The following is a 19,206-nucleotide window of genomic DNA, read 5'->3' on the forward strand; positions in this document are numbered from 1 at the left end:
TACTCTAGAGGTCCCTGCTACGACCACGAGTAGGGAGTTGACAACCCTCTTGAGTCATTGTCTTTCCACCTCCTCGGCTCTGGTCACCGCAACTCTGGCTACACTTGGATTTCAGCAACCTTCTCATAGTGTCAATCATCTTTCCAGCCATGAGTCACTCTCCGATCATGAGCCACCATCAACCACCACAGAATTTGGTGAGTATTAAGGATGATATTATGGCTAAACCTAATCTAATCATTTGGATGGATTAGATTAAGGTTAATGATGGGTTAGATCAAATTTAATCAAGAAATTAGGATTAATTGAAATTAATCATTAATTAGGGTTAATTAATGATTATTCAATTAAGGTTTTTCCTAATTAGGTTAGAATTTGATTTAGCCTATTGCATAAGTGATTAGCTAAATTGTACAATTTGGCAGGACTCTAATTGAGACGAGCGTCTCGACGTGGAAGTTATTTGACACAAACTATGTTTGAGGCGTATATTTCTTCATGACCTTATTGACCTTAGTGCATGGAGATGGTTTATGGAATAGATTAATTTTACCTCGACTCTACTCATATTTATCTAAGTTTGATAATTTCATACTTAATCTTAGAAATGATTTATTTATTGCTCATACAATCTTATCTTTGAATGTTCATACTAGCGTACACACATGAATAGTATGTACTATAGAAATTATCATGTTGATCGTTCACATGTTGTAGTGTACACACATGTATGGTGTGTACTATAAGAGTTACCATATTTGATTATTCATATATTATAGTCGTACACACGTGTATGGTGTGAACTACAAGTGTTACTATTACTATACATGTTATTTAATAGACACATGTTGAATCTTTTTACATGTATAGATATATGTACATGTAATTTAGTAGATACATGTTGGATCTTTTCACACATATAGATATATGTGATTGATAGATCATGATCTAGATATACTCATGTTTACCATATTGTTGCATTGATGATGACGATGTTTGAGTCATTAATATTAGCATCGTACACATCATTGCATTGCTTGCATGCTGACGGACTATATCTTCCTTGTGGTTGAGATAGTCCTCAGTCATATTTACTGCCCACTAGGCCACTCAGGGGTAATGATAGCTAGAATTGGGTGTAGCTTATCATGTAATGCCCACTCAACCATTCGGGGTAGTGGTAGTAAAGTTGTGTGCAGACAATGACCTTCTTATTATGTAGATAAATAGCTACTCTGCATCCTACCCGACAAGCCATTCAGATGTCGTGGTATACATGATTATATGCAAATGATGCGTGTTGGATATCTTGGTGATACTATTGTGCATATGTATGAGATATCTCACATTTGTTTAAGCTATGGTTGTTGCATATACCTGACATTATTCATACATGTTCATTTATGATACATGTATATACTATTATATGTTGCTCATGTAATACAAGCAAATTTATTGCAGATCCCCAGTTACTGATCATTATACCTTACGTGTTAGATCAGTTCGAATATGCGCATTTATTATGTCATTTATTATTGTGTACATAATTCCTACATATGAGACTATATACTTTGATCTCCTTACACATTTGACCATGCACGATTATTTATCTATTATCTGCTGAGTCATGTAGACTCACCACCCTGTTGTACTTTATTTTCCTCGGTTAGCAGGTGGTGATATAGACTCACCATCATTCTCACATCACATTTGAGAATGGTTTTCTATGTTATATTTCCTTCTGCTTTATTAGCACTTTGGTTTGTGGACTTGGTTATGTAATAATTTGACTTGGTTGTGGATTTTAGCCTTATGGCTACCTTTATTCGGTTATGTGGTTTGTTGTGTTAAGCCGGGTTTGCTCGCAGTCATTTCTGTTTTCTATGTTGTGGGGATTATGTAGATCCCTCTATACTGTTGTTACTTTGTTTTATATCTTCCACCTTGTATTTGTCCATGTGGTAGACTCATATCATGTTGTATCGTACATTGTCACTAGGGGTACTGTCCGTTCTGTCGGAACACCTCTAGGGCGTAATAATGTATTGGTAACAGAGCTACAGGTTTACGAAGTCTATTTTCCATATTTCGGATTTCGTAGTTTGTTTCCTTGAAGTGACTTATTGAGTTTTGGGATCAGGTAGTGACATCTCCAAATTATAGGAAGTAAGGTAGTATAATTGTTGATATCGATACTGTGATTGCTTATTAAGTTGTCTGTATCAAATGATAATATCAGTGAACCTCATTGACTATTCCTGGGGGTGACCGGTCCGGCCCTACGGAAGTTTCTCACCGGCCACCAGGGTAAATTGGGAAGTGCACGCGACGGCCAGCCCAGAAGCCCAGCATCCTTTGATTGCGCCCCCCATTTGGAGGAAAAATTCCTGCAAATACGTCATAACTGGGATCAAACCGCGGGTGTCTGAGTGACAACCTGGATGTGCTATTGTGGCACCATAGCCCCGGAGACATTAATTTGTCTATATCAGGTATGACACGTGGTGGGTCAACCTAAAAATAAAATATCTAATGAATAGAGGGTAAGTACTCTAGTACCCCTATAAAAAAACAAATGAGATGTATAAAATTGTGTGAAGTATAGGAACATTAAACTAATGAGTCATATTATAAAACTTTGAAAAAGAGCGATAGGTAAAGATTAAGGAGAGTAAGGTTAAGGTCATCAAAAAATCATTTTAAATTCCTCCTAAAACGTTGACGATAGAAGACATACATGTCCTCAATGAACTGAAAAAGTATCGGGAAAGAAGTAACACTTATACATGGTATTCATTAACTTAGAAAAAGTATAGAGTCCTAAGGGAAATTATGTAGAAAATTAGGAAAAGAAAGGTATTAGTGCAATGTATATTGAAACAATTAAGAATATTTATGAGAATTTAATGACAAAAGTGAAATAAGGTTAATCAACTCTAAATTCATATCTTTTTATACTAGTTATATATGAACTTACTAGATGCATCAAAACAAGTTATTATGGTGCATGTTATTTTCATATGACATTGTTCTAGTTGATAAGACACGTGAAGAGGTAAATTCTAAGCTCAAATCTTGACAAGAAATACTAAGGTTGAATATATAAAATTTAAGTTAGTAGTATTAGACATAGTAGGGAAACTATTAGCTAAAGGATAACAAGTTACCGATAAATGAGAGCTTTAAGTATCTAAGATCGTTTTTGCAAAATAATCGACAGGTTAATAGAGATGTTTTTATAAAATACAAAAAAGAAGGTTGAAGTGGAGCGAGTGTCAGGTGTTATTTTGTGATAGTAAAGTACTTCTAAAGTTTAAAGGAAAATTCTACAAAATGAAAGTTACACTTAATATGTTATATGAAACTAAATGTTGGGGTATGAAGCAAACACACAAGCAAAAGATGAGAGATGCAAAAATGAAGATGTTAAGGTAGATGTGCGAACATACGAGGATAGACAAGATAAGCAATGAAAATATTATAGAGAAAGTTGTGGTGACACCTATTGAGGAAAAACTCTTAGAAACTCTTTTTAAGATGGTACAGTCATATATATAGAAAGGGCAGCCCGGTGTACAAAGCTCCCGTCATGCGGGGTCCCGGGGAAGGATCCATTGTACGTAGCCTTACCCTACTTTTTGCAAGAGGCTGTTTCCAGGATTCGAACCCGTGACCTTTTGGTCACAAAATAATAACTTTACCGTTGCGTCAAGGCTCCCCTTCTATGTACATAGGCAACCAATAAATACCTAGTTAGGCAATACGAGATGATAACAAATACACACATTAATCGAGAAAGTGGAAGACCAAAGAAGATTTAGTTAGCAACAATAAAATACGATAAAATTCATTTAAATATAAATAAGGGTATAATAGGAGATAGAGCTTAGTTGCGTAGAAGGATCCATAAAGTCAACCCCACTTGATTGTTGTTGTTGATGTTGTTATGTTATTTCAATTATTCGTGCAAACCATGATATGACTTTTATCCTTATTACTTGGTTAAGTGAGATTATTGTCATGTCTAAGTTATATGCTACATGCTAAGTATTATCTTCATGCATAAGTTATATCATACATGCTTGGTATTACATCTTGCTTAGTGTTATCATTTTCGTTGATGCTATCATTGCTACTGGTACATCCCATGTATGCGGTTTTGTCTCTACTTTCATATGTTTCAGGATGAGTAGTAATAAATAAGAGAACAACTTATCCAATGAATGGGTGATTATGAAAATATAGACACTAAGGAGGTCATGGTGGAGAAAGGGTTTACCATTTTCCTCTTTATCTTAGTCATGATATTGGTTAATGAGATATTTCATAGGTTTCAACATTTAAACTATCTCAAGTTGCTTCAAGAAAATTTTGAAGGTTGTATGTTAATTGTGAACATGCAAAATAAAGTCGTGGTCGTAGGACCACCCAACCTGAAACCCGTTCAAATTCAAATTTGTTCTCTTACTAGGTAACATATACATTTATTTATTGGCATACTATTTAGATTGTGACAAGCATTTTACTATCACTTTTAGTGATGCAGAATTTCTATGAAGCAATTGATAAAACTCACATATCTGCATGGACTCCTAGTTGTAGAAGTCATGGGAAATTCCAAGGTTGATAATATTGGTGCATAAAATGTAATGGCAGCATGCTTACTTGATATGAGGTTCACCTTTGTGTAAAGTAGTTTAACGGGAGCTGCTAATGATTATTGTACTTTTATGGATTTAATATGTAGATCACAATGTCAATGTCAATTGCAGGCAAATGCCAAATTTTGTGATAGAAAAATATCAATTTGTATTTATTATGATGAAAGAATCAATCTCCCATTGGTCTTTGTAGATGAATTTTATGTTATCAACAATGAATGCCCAAATATGGAGTTTTTTTGGCATATCGAGAGGTGAGCATTACCATCGCTCCACTATCAAAGATGTGCCCCTACCATTGCACGTGAATTGTTCAATCAAAGGCATTCATCTCTATGTAATGTAATTGGATCATGTTTTGGCATATCGAAGGCTAGATTTTCAATCCATAAATTGATGACAGAATGTCCCTAGTAACACCTTTTCTGCATGATATTTTACATGATGCTATGATATGGACTGTTGCACATTCTACATGATGAATTAATTTTTTATGCTTAAGAATACACACTAACACAATATAATTCAGAAACAAGGAATCAGTTAAGACATAACTTATATGACAGACAAAGAGACACATTACCTTACAGCGTGCACATAATTTGACACCATGAAAGTTCAATTTGTTGATTTTTAATTCTTTCCATAGGTCCTCTGAAAATGGATCACACCCATCAACAAGGATGCTGAAAAAATAAGAAATTACAAGTGTGAATTCCTCAAAACTTGATTAATTGTTGGACATATTCATGGTAGAGTACACAAAACCTCAAACAAGAGAGTTCTAAGATATTATTCCAGTAGCATTCAACATTACATGAGAATGAGTTCTATATGGTTCTAAATTTCTGCATAATAGTTTCTTACTTTGGTCTGAATCGATTAATCGGTAATGGTTCATCTAGAAGTTCATTCAAACCATCCAGTGATCCCTGCAAATGATATCACAGAATAGAAGTCTGAATTTTTCCAAACTAATGATTGCAATCATGCAGTTCCATTGTATATATGTGCCTAACCTGGGATGCTAATAGGAACGGGAACCCATCAGTAAACAGAGTCTTGTATCCTTGAGCATAGTTTGGATCCACAGCTCTGATTTCTAATTCTAAGCCATCAATAGATGGAAGTTCAAATCAGCGTCTGCTGATGCATCAATCATACATGGAAACAACAAGTACAAAGGAAATGGATTCCGCTGAAAAGACAATCTTGCAACTAAAATTACAAATTTGACAATGACTTAACCATTGTTATGCAATTTGGATATAATAAGTAACTTTTCTGAGTAGCTTCTGTATTAGTTATCAGAAAATCATCCAAAGCAGAAAGCATGAGCTTATTCTATGAAAAATACTTAATATATACCACATGCAGTTTGCACTTCTACATGCAAAGTGTAAGGAATTATGTTGCTAAACATACAAACGCACAGCGGAAAAACATATTTCTTCCAGAAGATCCATGCGAAGGGAAAGAGAAATTCCTACATATACTAAGTTTTCTAACATAGCATGAGAGATTATACCTTTGTAGCGTGCTCACGGACTTCCGACAACTCGGATCACAACACGATCTCGCGTTCGCGCCTCTACGGTATCCACACGAACAAGAGTTCGTTTGTCTCACAAACTCACAAAAGGAGAAAAGTTGTGCTAGCAACCTTGAAAGTGGATTTCGGCCAAGAGGAGAGGAGCAAGGAGAATGAAGAGAATCTATCCCAAAAATGAAGAACAAAAAGCTTAAGTATTTTCATCCAATGAAAATACTTAATTAGCATTAATAGTCTTAATGAGCATTTACACTCTATTAAGGACCAAACTTATAACTCCTCATTTCAAATGAGTGTAACTCTTCATTTCAAATTCAATTTCGAAAATTGAATGAAATGAATAATTGAATTTCAAAATTCAATAATTATCTTCATTAAATCTCACTTGAGTCTAACTCAAGTCTCCTCACTTGAGTCTAACTCAAGTCTAATTCACTTGAGTCTAACTCAAGTCTAATTCAATCGAGTCTTACTCAATTAATCCTCATGCAATTCAAATTCAATGAATCACTATTTTATTAATTCAAATTAACTCCTTAAGTCTAATTTGAATTGGACTTAATCCAACAATTAGATCCAATTGAGTCCAACTCAATAAGTCTAATTCGGATTAGACTTAATCCAATAATTCATCATATGAACTCATCTCCAAATCTACTTGTTCTTTGTGTGTGACCCAATATGTTCTCGTAACATTGACAATGTACTCAAATCAACATTTAGATACATAAGCAATGAGTGGGCATCTAGCAAGGCATCATTGCTACCCAAGTGACGAGAATGTCAAGATCCGACCTAACCTATCTGTGGCTATTATGTTGTATGACTTGGTCCCTCTATCCTTGATATCTAGATTGATCAATGAGGCATATACCGTGTCATTCTCTTATCAACCTTTGTGTTTCTTGATCTCTAAGTAGACACACTCAATCAAATAAGTTCAATATCTCATATTGACTCATTTGTGCATGGGCATGCTTTCTTGTGTCCTACTAATCAAGGGGCCCACAGATATCGCTTCCGTTATATGGAAGGGATAGATCCCATCTATATCACTCACATCCCTCCGCATAATTCATTGCATACCCAGTGATTGACTTTATTGTCCACCTTGTTACAGGTGACGTTTGCCGATACCAAAGTACACAACTCCTTATATAGAGAACCGTAACGACTTCAGGTCTAAGGACTATTCATACCAATAGTCACATGAGAATGTTTATGACACTCATATAACGATCCATGAAATATTCTCATGGCGGGTCATTCAATATATATTCTCTAATATATACTCATGTGTCAACCTGATATCTCATATCCATAACTTGTGAGATCAAGTCATCCGTTGACCTACATGCTAGTCTCAATGCATTAATATTATCCTTGTATATTAATGCTCGACTAGGAACAGTTAAGAGTAGTGTTCTCTACAATATCTCACTATCAATTCAACTAATTGATACACTGTAGATAAGAACCTACTACCCAAGGACATTATTATACTTATTCAATTGGCACTGAACTGAAATAAATATAATAACCAACTTTGCCTTTTATTAATAATGATATATGATACAAAATGAGACCTTACAATCATCTCATAATTGATACTATGGCTAATACTAACACAAAGGTAATATAAAGTTCTGAGCTAACTACACCTATAACTTGGTTTTCCAGGATAATGAGGTTAGCTTCAATTAGTCTGCAGTTATTGTAAGAGAAGATTTTAACTTGTTATGTTAGTTATCATCATTAATTATACTAAGTTTGCAACTTCTATTTAATCTATCCCCATTTTAAGAGCTACAATTAGGTCATATGGTCTATCAAATCTTCTTAGACAATACTTAAATCAATTATATAAAATTATGAATTTATCATCCATCTTCAAGAAAAAAAAAAAAGTAAAACCAATTTGAAGCTAATATCACCATGAAAAATATTTGGCAAGTAACCACCAAAATAGGCAAGAAAAAAGGGAGATAAGAAAACAACAACAACCAAGTCTTCTCTTACTAAGTGGAGTCAGCTATATAGTTCCTTATACATACATCATTAGGTTCTATCCTTTAATATATCATTATCTATATTAAAATAAATTTTATCTTATTTTATTATTCTTAACCAAGGTTTTTTTTTGCCTTTCTCGTTTAATATGTATATTTGTCATAGTTTCATATCGCCTAACTAGAGTATTTATTGATTGTACAAGTATAAGTCTGTATCATCTTAAACGTGTCTTTCAGAATCTTCCCTCAATAGATTCAATCTGACTTTCTCTTTAATATTTTTATTTCTTTTTTTTGTTTATCCTCATATGTCCACACATCTACCTTAACATTCTCCCACCTTAACATTTTCATATCTATAACTCTCATCTTCTGTCCATGCTCAAGTTAGCCCAACATTTAGCTCCATATAACATAGCAGGTATAATAGTCGTTTTGTAGAACTTCAATTTAAGTTTTAGAATAACTTTACGATTTGCTTGTATTATATGTTAGACATCTCTCAATCCCTCCATCCTTTTGTAAAAAAATTCAAAATATTAAAGCTCTCAGTTTCAAACAACTCATCATCTTCTATCTTAATAATTGTCTCATTACGTCTAATATTACAACAACAATCAAGTCTTAACCCACTAGGTGGGGTCGGCTATATAAATCATTCTGCAACATTAGGTTCTACCCCCTACTATATCATGATCCATATTTAAATAAATTTATCTTGATTTATTTTTCTTAACCAAGTTTTTTTCTCTTCCTCGTTTGATGTGTATATTTGTCATACTTACATATCGTCTAACTAGAGTATTTATATGTGTCTAAGTACATGTCTATACCATCTTAAACGTCTCTCGGAATTTTCTCTCATGCAACCACGACTTCATCTCTAATGTTTTCATTTTTTATCCTGTCCATCTTCATATGTCCACGCATACACCTTACCATTCTCATCTATACAACTCTCATCTAATATTTTTATTTCTTTTTCTGTTTATTCTCGTATATCCACACATCCACCTTAACATTCTCCCACCTTAATATTTTCATCTCTACAACTCTTATGTTCTGCCCATGCTCTGCAAGTATAACAGTAGTTTTGTAGAACTTCCCTTTAAATTTTAGAAATACTTTACGTTCATCTAACACATTTGACGCTCTCCTCCATTTCAATCATTCTAAGACATCTCTCAATCCCTTCATCCTTTTGCAAAAAAGATTCTAAATATTAAAGTTATCAATTTCAAACAACTCATCATCTTCTATCTTAATAATTGTCTCATTACATCTAATATTACAACAACAATCAAGTCTTATCCCACTAGGTGGGGTCGGCTATATGAATCATTCTACAACATTAGGTTCTACTCCTTACTATATCATGATCTATATTTAAATAAATTGTCTTATTTTACTCTTCCTCGTTTGATGTACATATTTGTCATAGTTACACATCGCTTAACTAGAGTATTTATTGGTTGTCTAAGCACATGTTTATACCATCTTAAATATGTCTCTCGGAATTTTCCCTCATGCATTCCCTTACTTTCTCTCTAATATTTTCATTTCTTATCCTGTCCATCCTCATATGTTCACATATACGCCTTACCATTCTAATATATACAACTCTCATCTAATATTTTTTTTTCTTTTTCTGTTTATCCTCATATATTCACACATCCACCTTAACATTCTCCCACCTTAACATTTTCATCTCTGCAACTCTCATCTTCTGTCAATGCTCGAGTTAACATAACATTTAACTCCATATAACAATCATTTTATAGAACTTCCCTTTAAGTTTCAGAGATACTTTACGATCATATAAAACACTTGACGCTCTCCTCCATTTCAATCATTCTACTTATATTATATGTAAGACATCTCTCAATCCCTCCATCATTTTGCAAAAAAGATTCTAAATATTAAAGTTCTCAATTTCAAACAACTCATCATCTTCTATCTCAATAATTGTCTCATTATGGTAGGAGCAAGGGGGCGGGTAAGATATGTCCCGAGCAAGCCCAAGAATCTTACCTAAGAAATCAGTCACCTTCATGTATGGGACGGTAGCATGAACTAGGGACTCATGCTCAGGGAGCACGCCAAACCATGAAGGGTTATGTTCATACTTATGTTCAAGTATATGTTTATGTTATGTATGTTCATGCTCATGTCTATACTCTTATGCTCATGTTCACGTCTATGTTCATGTATGTTTATGTTTATGTCTATGTATGTCTATGCCCACGTCTATGCTCTTATGTTCACGTTCCTGTGTATGTCCTTGCATGTAGTGTGGTTACATTCATGCTTTAGTACGCATATGCAAGAAAAATATTTTACAATGAATAAAGATTTAGTTAAGTTCGGTTTCCCCTCTTAAACATATGGATATTGGAACTAATTAATGCATAGTATGGTTTGAATGTGCTGAGTCTCTCGACTCATAGATTTTAACAATTTTAGGTAATGAGATATATAAGGCAGAGGCATTGAGAGGTGAGCAAGCTCAGGACGATCAATCCGAAGACCTTCCAGTTTAGTTTTCGCATTAGTTAAATATTTCTTTTGAAGATAAATTCTAGAACTGTATGTCCAGTACCTATTATTGCTAGTAGTTAATGGTTTTAAGAACTATTTATGTACATTAGTTAAATCGAGAATATGTTATAATTGTAAGTACAATTGTAATTGGGGGCGTCCGTATACTAAAAAATAAAAAATAAAAATAGTGAGGGATGTTACAAGAGGTATAACCGTCGATTTGTAAAACTTCTCTTTATGTTTTACAGGTACTTTAGGATCATATAAAACAATCGACGTTCTCCTCCATTTCAACCATCCTACTTGTATTATATGTAAAATATCTCTCAATCTCTCCATCCTTTTTATAAAAAATATCCTAAATACTAAAACTCACAGTTTCAAACAACTTGTCTCTCCTATTTTAATAATTGTCTCATTACATCTAATATTACAATCACAACAACCAAGTCTTATCCTACTTAGTGGTTGGCTATATGGATCATTATATCCTATTAAGTTTTATCTCCTACTATATCATCATCTATACTTAAATAAATTTTACCTTGATTTATTATTGCTAACCAAATCTTTTTTGGTTTTCCTCTTCCTCGTTTGATGTGTGTATTTGTTATAGTTTCACATGGTCTAACTGAAGTATTTATTAGGCATCTAAGTGCATGTTTATACTATCTTAAATGTATTTTTCAAAGTTTTCCATCAATAAATACAACTTCAACTTTCTCTCTAATCCTATCATTTCTTATTTTGTTCATCCTCATATATTCACATATCCACCTTAACATCCTTATCTTCGTAACTCTCATCTTTTGCTCATATGCTCAAGTCATACTCCAACATTTAGCACCATAGTTAGTTTAATCGCCATTTTATAGAACTTCCTTTAAATTTTAAAGGTACTTCATGACCACATAAAATACTCGACGCTCTCCTTGTATTTTATGTAAGATATTTCTCTTAATCCCTCCATCATTTTGAAAAAATGATTCTAAATACTTAAAGCTCTTAGTTCCAAGCAACTTGTCATTTCCTATCTTAACAATTGTACGTCTAATATTGTTAAACAATTCCAAATTCTAAAACCTTTCACTTCTAGTATTTTCCATTGAGATTTTAGTTTAGAATTTACTCTTTCACATATCTCATTTGTCAAAATAATATCATCTACAAACAATATATACGTATTGTGTCTTGAATGTGTCAAGTCAGTTCCTTCATGATTAATGTAAAAAGATAGAGATTTAGAATTCATCCTTGATAATCCCATCTTTATTTGGAATGCTTTAGTTAATCCGCCTGAAATCTTCACTGGTCGTTACATCCTCATACATATCCTTAATTAGTTCAATATATGCTACGCTAACACTTCTCTTTTCTAAAATTCTCCATAGGACTCTATCATAAGTTTTTTCTAAGTCGATGAATACTATATATAGATTTTGTTTTTGCATCCGAAATTTTTTAATTAGTTACTTGAGAAAATGTATAACTTTTATTATCAACCTTACAGGCATGAATTCAAATTGTTTTTCGATCACCATAGCCTCCATAATCTTTTTTCTATTACTTTTCCCAAAGTTTATTGTATGACCCATTAGTTTAGTACCCCTATAGTTTGTACAATTTTCTACGTCTCCCTTTTTCTTATATAAGGAAACTAGAGTACTTACCCTCCATCAGACATTTTTTTCATTTTCAACATCATGTTAAATAATTTTGTAAGTTATTCAATATCTTGTTTTCCTAAGCACTTTCATACCTCTATCAGAATATCATTTGCTCTAACGACTTTTCCATTTTGCATCATATTTAAAGTTGGTTCTACTTCTGAAGTGAATTATACATTAAATAATTAAATTTGTATACAATTAAATTTGTCACCTAAACCTTTATTAAAAAATGGGTGAAAATAACTCTTCCACCGCTTTTTTATTTCTCCACATTTACTAGTACCATATTGCATTCATCTTTAATACATCTTATTTGGATAAGATCTTTTATCTTCCTCTCTCTCACTTTAGCTATCTATTTTATAATTCACTTCTAGTATTTCTCGTCAAGATTCGAGTTTAGTATTTACTCCTTCACGCGCCTCATGAAACAAAACAATGTCATCTACAAACAACATACATTATGGTACTGTGCCTTGAATGTGTCAGTGAGTTCGTCCATGATTAGTATAAAAAATAAGATTAACTCTATTTTTATGGAAATGCTTCGGTTAATCTGCTTGAAATCTTCAATTTTGTCGTTATATCCTCATACATATCTTTAATATATGCTACACTAACACCTCTAAAAGAAGGATAAGAAAAACACATGAAAAATAATAGTTTTTTTCCCTTTTTGTTCATTTCTCTCTTCCTCTCCCATGCTCTCTTACTCATCCCTGAGAGCAAATAGATAGCTATATATATCCTTTAAAAAAAAATCATTATCATTAAGCCCTATTAATCCCAACACCTTTGAGGCGGCTCCCTGAATCTCATCACTTCATTCAACTCTACCGGTAATATTTCAAATAACTTTTAATGTCATTAGATAGAGTGCTCATTGGTCTCCCTCTACCCGAATTGATTCAATTTTTCTAATTCTAGAATCTATTGGTTGTCTTTCATTTTAAACACTACACCAAAATGATCTTTACCAATATATAATTACACTTCCAATAGCGCCGACATGCTTAGTTGGTGTGTCCACTTCTGCCAATGCTAACTACATGTGTTGCCACATCACTTATCCTGCTACCACTTCAACAATAGCTAAAGCTTTGTTAAGACTGATTCCATTTCCATTCCTTGTTACCCAACTCAACACCAACAACCGAGTCCCCTTCACCAGCACAGGCCGATAATTAATACTTTTTGGAATATTATGAATTTTTGATAAGCCAAAACCCAAATCCAAAATCTGAAAAGAACAATGGAAAACATCTCTAAGATCAAGTGCAAGATCAATATTGCCAACTATTAACTACAAGGAGATATTGAAAAGAAAATTTATATTGTTGACAATAAAGTGGTTGAGATGAAATGATGTTGTAGTGTCCAAAAACCCAATGGTTCAATTAAGAGGATTTATTTGATTAGTTTAGATTTAATTTAAGAATTTATACAGTTATGAAAATTGGATTAATTAATTATATTAAGAAAAATAATAGGATACAAAATATATATGTGGCTCAGTAAGTCTATAAAAAAAAATTTATGACCCATATGTATAAAAATTTATATAACTTAGTTGATAAAATTTAAACGTTTTCTTAAATTTACTATGTGATAATTTCAATAAGACTAGGTCTAGTGTTTCTTTTTCTTGTAGGAGAATGAAAAGAGAGGCCAGTCCTAAGCTTCTAACTTTTTTAAAAAACCCTACCTTCAAAAACTCCATCTTCTTATGTTTTTCCGTGCCCTAAGATGCTCCCCCTCTCCATTGTTCTTCCACCGTAGAGCTCCAAGAGAAAACAAAGCAGAGGGAGTTGGTAACTAAAGATTAAAGGCATGTTCCCTACTCGAATTATATTTTAATTAGTTTCTATAATTTGTGGAATTCGGATCTTATAGTTCTTGATGTCCTTTCCATTTTAAGAAGATGGTATCATGGTTTAAGTTCCTTTCTCACCTCTACTTGAAAGTTAGCAAGTTTTGATGTACTAATTGGTTTTTATTAAATGATGGAATTCAGCCACCCTCATGTTCATATGTTTTCATTGTTTTTAGGAGTTCCCTCCATGATGTATTGTTCTTTACTTATTCTAGTTGATAGAAACAATAGTTTTGATGCTCTAAATGGGTTCTAAAAGTTGAGGAGTTCGGATTCTTTAGTTGTGAGTTTAAATTCTGTTTTTCGGATAGTTTCATCACTAAATTTTAATGGTTCTCCATCATGTTTTTGCTTTACAAGTTTGTGCATGTTCTCTACTTGTATTTATTTTAGCTAGTTCTACAATTTGGTGTGGATTCGGATTGTAAAGGATTTGATTTTATTCACTAATTTTAGGGGTTATTCATCTTGATGATAACTTCACAATTACTTTATGCTCCCTATGTGTTACCCTTAGAAGATAGAGAACTTTGCATGCTCAAATTGTAGTGTAGGAATTTTAAATTTCGGATTTATTTAAGAAGAGTTTTATTCACTGATTTTATAGGTTATTCATCTTGATAATAACTCCACAATTGCTTCATGTTTTCCCATGTGATTACCATTAGAAGATAGGGAGCTTTACATGCTCAAATCATAGTTAGAAATATTAAGTTGCTGATTTTATAAAATCTCAAGCTCATTTGTTTTAGAAGATGATACCAGATTAGTTCCTAGAAATTTGTAAGTTTCGGATTTTATAGATTCTTAAGTTCTTTTGTTTTAGAAGGTGATATCATGTTAGCTCCTATAAATTTATAGGTTTAGGATTTTATAGGTTCTTAAGCTATTTGTTTTAGAAGATGATATCATGTTAGTTCCTATAATTAGCAAGGTTCGGATTTTATAGATTCCTATGTTCTTTTGTTTATTTAGAAGATGATACCATGTTAGCTCCTAGAATTTATAAGTTTCAGAAATTGCTTAGTGTGCTTGTGCTTACTCTTGCTTTACATCATGATAGTTTAGTAGGTTATATGTATGATATGAATTTGCATGTTTATTTTTAGGTTTACAATTATGTCATGTTTAAGTTGCTATGCATGCTCATGCTATGTTGATGAACAAGTCTATGCTTAAGCTTATGTTATGAATTTGAATGCTTATGTAAAGATTTACAATTATGTCCATGTTCAAGTAGTGATCAAATTTATGTTAGATGCATGACTATAATTATGTCCATATTTATGTAATGAACATGGTTGAGTGTGTCCGATGTCCTTAGCCCGGGAGCTCACCAAATCTATATGGTTGAGTGTGTCCGATGTCCTTAGCTCGAGAGCTCACCAAATCTATGTGGTTGAGTGTGTCCGATATCCTTAGCTCGGGAGCTCACCAAATCTATGTGGTTGACCAGTGTCCTTAGTCCGGGAGCTCACCAACACTTCGTGGTTATGTCAATGGTTGTATGTATGTGCTCATGATTAAGTCTATTACGTGCTTATGCTAATGCCTATGCTTATGTTCATGAGATGCCAGTAGGCAAGTCCTAAGTTACCTAGCATGTGTTTCCCTTAGTATATTAGAATATAGGCGCTAACTATTACATAACACGATTTGGAATATGCTTAGTCTCTCGACTCACAGATTTTAACTATTTCAGATAATGGGACGAATGAGGCAGGAGGCAATGACCAGTGAGCCAGCTCGGGCGATGGCAGTACAATCCAAAGACCTTTCAGTTTAGTTTCTGCAGTAGTTAAATGTTTTTGTTCGAAGAATAAGTCCTGGGACTATATGACCAGTACCGAATGTTACTAGTAGTTATTTGGGTTAAGAACTATTTAAATGATTTAGTTAAATTGGGAGTATGTTATGGTTGTAAGTGCAATTATGATTCGGGACCTCCGCATGCTTGGATATATATGTAAAAAAATTAAAAATTAAAAAAAAACTATGGACGTTTCAGATCTAGTTAACATAACACATGCAGAGTAACTTGGTAAACTGAGGCACCTAAAGAAGAGACTAGTAATCTTATCCATGCAGGCTAGAAAGGAGCCAGATGCGAAAAAGATACCTTAGTTCCCTCGTTATGATAAATCCTCCTAATCTTAATTTATCTTAGCAACAAAAATTAGTAAAATTAAATAGTATAATCATGAGAACAATAGAAAGATCACCATAAAACAATTACCAGTGTTGAAACGCACTAGACGGCTTGGTTTCCCTAGGTACTTCGTAAACCACTCAAATGCTTCATTTCCTTCATTGAGTGCAGAACCCGACCATTCCCAAACAGATATGTCATCAACTGCGGCACACTTTTTATTCAAAGGAATCCTCAGTGCCTCCATATCAGGAGCTTTTATAACTGCAGAAAATATAATCAAGATGAAAAATAGAGCGGACGACGGATGATAAGAGAATGTGTTACTTTTTTTCTATGAAAGGATAGTTTCTGAAAATAACAATGAAAATTATAAATGAATCTTGTGCTTTCATATCTACTTGATAGTTTTTGAAGCAAGATATTTATAGATAGCCATAGCCATGCTAAAGGAACAGGGAGAAATGGAAATGTGATTACAATGAACACACACACACACAAGTTTTCATAAATTAAATAAGCCACATAATGAACTAAAATGGAATATTACGGGTTGTACATGGGGTGCTAATAAGGGACAGAGCATATACATATAATATAGGTTTTATTTATAGAACCACCCATCTAATCTTTGGAACGCTTCCACTAGTTCCATCAAGACTGTGCTTCCCGAGAGGCATATGATAGTCTCTTACATTACAAACTTCTCAAGCTAACATGCTTGTGTAGGCTGTTTTAATTATGCACCAAAGCTTGAGGTCCTAAACATGTCTTTAAAAAAAATGATGGTTGACTTGTATGAACAGGTTTACAAAGGCTCTCTGTTATTTGGCACACTTGGGTCACATTAGCTAATCAACAAATGTAAAACAAAAGACACTATACATTCTCTTAGTATTCGTCATCCAATGCTAGAACTTTTAAGTATCAAAACAACAAAATCAACATAGAGACAAGTATGATGCACCCATATATGAGAGATCAGTTGGCTCCCAATTATCCTTGAATGCATCCATTGGCAGCTCTATATCAACTAAAGCAAGCTTTGGCTCAACTCTTTGAGTATATGCCCTTCCTTTTGAGTTCACAACCAGCCACTGCCGATCCCACTGAAGTCCTACAGAGAATGAAGAAAATCAAGGACGAACATAGATAATCAATTGTATCTCTACCATAAGTTCACCAAATTGATTAGAAGAAATTTTGGGAGTATCAAAATTTATGAACGCTAGCTCACAATATATCAATTGTAATAATCATTTTGAGTTCTTTACTGAGATTAACAACTAATACAAAATTCTGTGCCCAGAAATAAACTAAGTAGTTTGGAACCTTATTGGTTGCTTTACTTGTAACATACAGCAAATTGATTTCAGTATCTGGAATAGAATTTATCATACCACAGAAGTAGTTTATGCACACAATCGTGCTTTAAGCATAGTTATCAAAATAAAATAGAAGAATAGGTTACGAATGCAACATTCTTTATTTAAATAATATACAAACAGCATATTTAATATTAAAATGGCACAAAAATAAACAAATAAAAAACCATTAAATATGCCTCTAATGCATCATATAAGATTAAAAACAGATCAAGCAGAGAATATTGTTATGTATATCAACATAAAATATTTTTTATATTAAGTGTAAATTGGGAAATGGGATTTGTGTGCATAATTTGGGAGGTGGGAAAGGGTTACAAGGAAAGGGTGAACAAATAATGCTCAGGGTTTGTTTTAATTATCAAATAGTAGGGTTTCAATGTTGAGGTATGCATTCAAAACAACTTAGGTCTTACATGATGGAGTCAAAGAAAGAGAGCAACAAGTTAACGATATGGATCATTGTTAACCCACTCTAGATGTTAATGATGATCCATTATGCATCAATGGATGCCCAATTACAAGGGCTAAGGCTAGAAAGATGAAGGAAGCACTTAATGTACTAACTGAAGATGTGAAGGTCAAAGCTACCATTGAAGAAAGTTTGACCAAGAGCAAGTCATTCGGCATAATCAACCTAATTCAAACCTTAGATGAGCTTAATTAGCACTTAAGTCTCATGTCTATACAGTAGAGATATGTAGGCTTAATTTAGACTCAATTTATACTTTTATTTGGGTTGTAATAAAGTCATAAGCTTAAAATGGCTAAGTAGTCTACATAGGCCTTTACTATGGGTTTTCTTTTGGCCTTTTAGGGTTTTTGGTCACCTTATAGCTATAAATAAATGGGGTGACGACTACACATGTATCTTTGACATATTTTTCAATCTAAAGTACGGTGAGGCTCTCACTTGTTGGTTCTTCATTAAATTAGAACTTATCAAGGCATTTCCTTGTGGCGTTCGAAGACTTATCAACCTCCATCCCAAGGTTGTGGCGTCTACCATCTTCTATACCAAGGTTTATGCTTTCCTAAGCATTGAGTGGAGGTTCTTTTCGTCAATCTTATCGATTTAGTTCTTTCTTTCTTTTTTCTTCCATTCGTTGTGGGTTCTTGAGATATCTTTCTCTTTGGATTCACATCATTTGGTATCAGAGCCATGGTTTTTCTAAATCGATTTCGTTATCATTTTTCTTTTGTGCTTGAATATTTGTTTATTTTGTTCAACATTATCTACTTATTGTTATCATCTCAATCTTAGTGAGTTTTTAGTCGTCTTGTTGCTATAAAAAAAAACCGAAATTCAAAAAAAAACAGAAAAAAATATTTTTAGCAAAAAAACAAAAAAAAAAGACAGAAA

General features: G+C 33.3%; 1 protein-coding gene across 1 annotated transcript in view; it reads right to left on the reverse strand.

Moving 5' to 3' along the window:
• Positions 1-19,206, reverse strand: part of LOC122033676 (mitochondrial amidoxime reducing component 2-like) — a 75,544-nt gene that overhangs the window by 46,748 nt on the left and 9,590 nt on the right. Inside the window, exons 2-6 of the mRNA XM_042592791.1 lie at positions 17,426-17,575; positions 16,546-16,722; positions 5,681-5,769; positions 5,529-5,593; positions 5,245-5,347 (exon numbers count right to left, since the gene is read on the reverse strand). Of these exons, the coding sequence (XP_042448725.1) occupies positions 5,245-5,347; positions 5,529-5,593; positions 5,681-5,769; positions 16,546-16,722; positions 17,426-17,575 (584 nt within the window). The remainder of the gene's footprint in view (positions 1-5,244; positions 5,348-5,528; positions 5,594-5,680; positions 5,770-16,545; positions 16,723-17,425; positions 17,576-19,206) is intronic.

Source organism: Zingiber officinale, chromosome 11B (assembly GCF_018446385.1).
Source record: "Zingiber officinale cultivar Zhangliang chromosome 11B, Zo_v1.1, whole genome shotgun sequence".
NCBI classification, from domain to species: domain Eukaryota; kingdom Viridiplantae; phylum Streptophyta; class Magnoliopsida; order Zingiberales; family Zingiberaceae; genus Zingiber; species Zingiber officinale.